The sequence below is a fragment of the Calidris pugnax genome, unplaced genomic scaffold (assembly GCF_001431845.1).
Source record: "Calidris pugnax isolate Ruff unplaced genomic scaffold, ASM143184v1 scaffold929, whole genome shotgun sequence".
Classification (NCBI taxonomy): Eukaryota; Metazoa; Chordata; class Aves; order Charadriiformes; family Scolopacidae; genus Calidris; species Calidris pugnax.
Genome location: NW_015091592.1, coordinates 2,957 through 3,443, shown reverse-complemented (window position 1 = coordinate 3,443; position 487 = coordinate 2,957). Strand labels below are relative to the sequence as shown.

Genomic DNA, 487 nt, shown 5'->3' with positions numbered 1-487 from the left:
GGAGGAGGTGGGGGGTGTTGGGGGCAGGGGAGGTTTATGGGGAGGGGTCCGTGGCCACCTCTGATGGCCCCTGGTTGCCCCCCTGCCCTGGGTTGAGAAAGGCGCCAACATCATCCCCAACACCATCACCTACAGCTACTACAAGGTGATGGGGGGGGGACACGCAGCAGGGGGGGTCCCCAAAAAGCACCTAATGGTATTTTGTCCCCCCCTTTCTCCTCCTCAGGCCGTGCTGGAGAGCAAGTGGCCGGCGGGCACCCAGGGGGGGCGACTACGTTGGGCCAAACTCCGTAACGTGGTGCTGGGGGCCGCCCAATTTCGGCAGCCCCTCCGGCAACGGGAACGCCGGGCCGCCGCCGCCGCCCCCCCCCCGGGTAAGATGGGGATTTGGGGGGGACTGGGGGGGGGACACACATGTTGTCACCCCCCTCTGACACCCCCTCTGTCCCCCCTCTTTAGGTGGCCGAGCCCCCCCGGCCCCCCGGCC

At 68.4% G+C, this 487-nt stretch overlaps 1 protein-coding gene across 1 annotated transcript in view; it reads left to right on the top strand.

The window, feature by feature from the left end:
* LOC106899872 (DENN domain-containing protein 4B-like) overlaps positions 1-484 on the top strand; it is a gene marked incomplete at both ends in the record, with an annotated part of 5,773 nt that extends 5,289 nt beyond the window's left edge. Inside the window, 2 exons of the mRNA XM_014961808.1 lie at positions 227-374; positions 460-484. Of these exons, the coding sequence (XP_014817294.1) occupies positions 227-374; positions 460-484 (173 nt within the window). The remainder of the gene's footprint in view (positions 1-226; positions 375-459) is intronic.
* Positions 485-487: the final 3 nt, after the last annotated feature.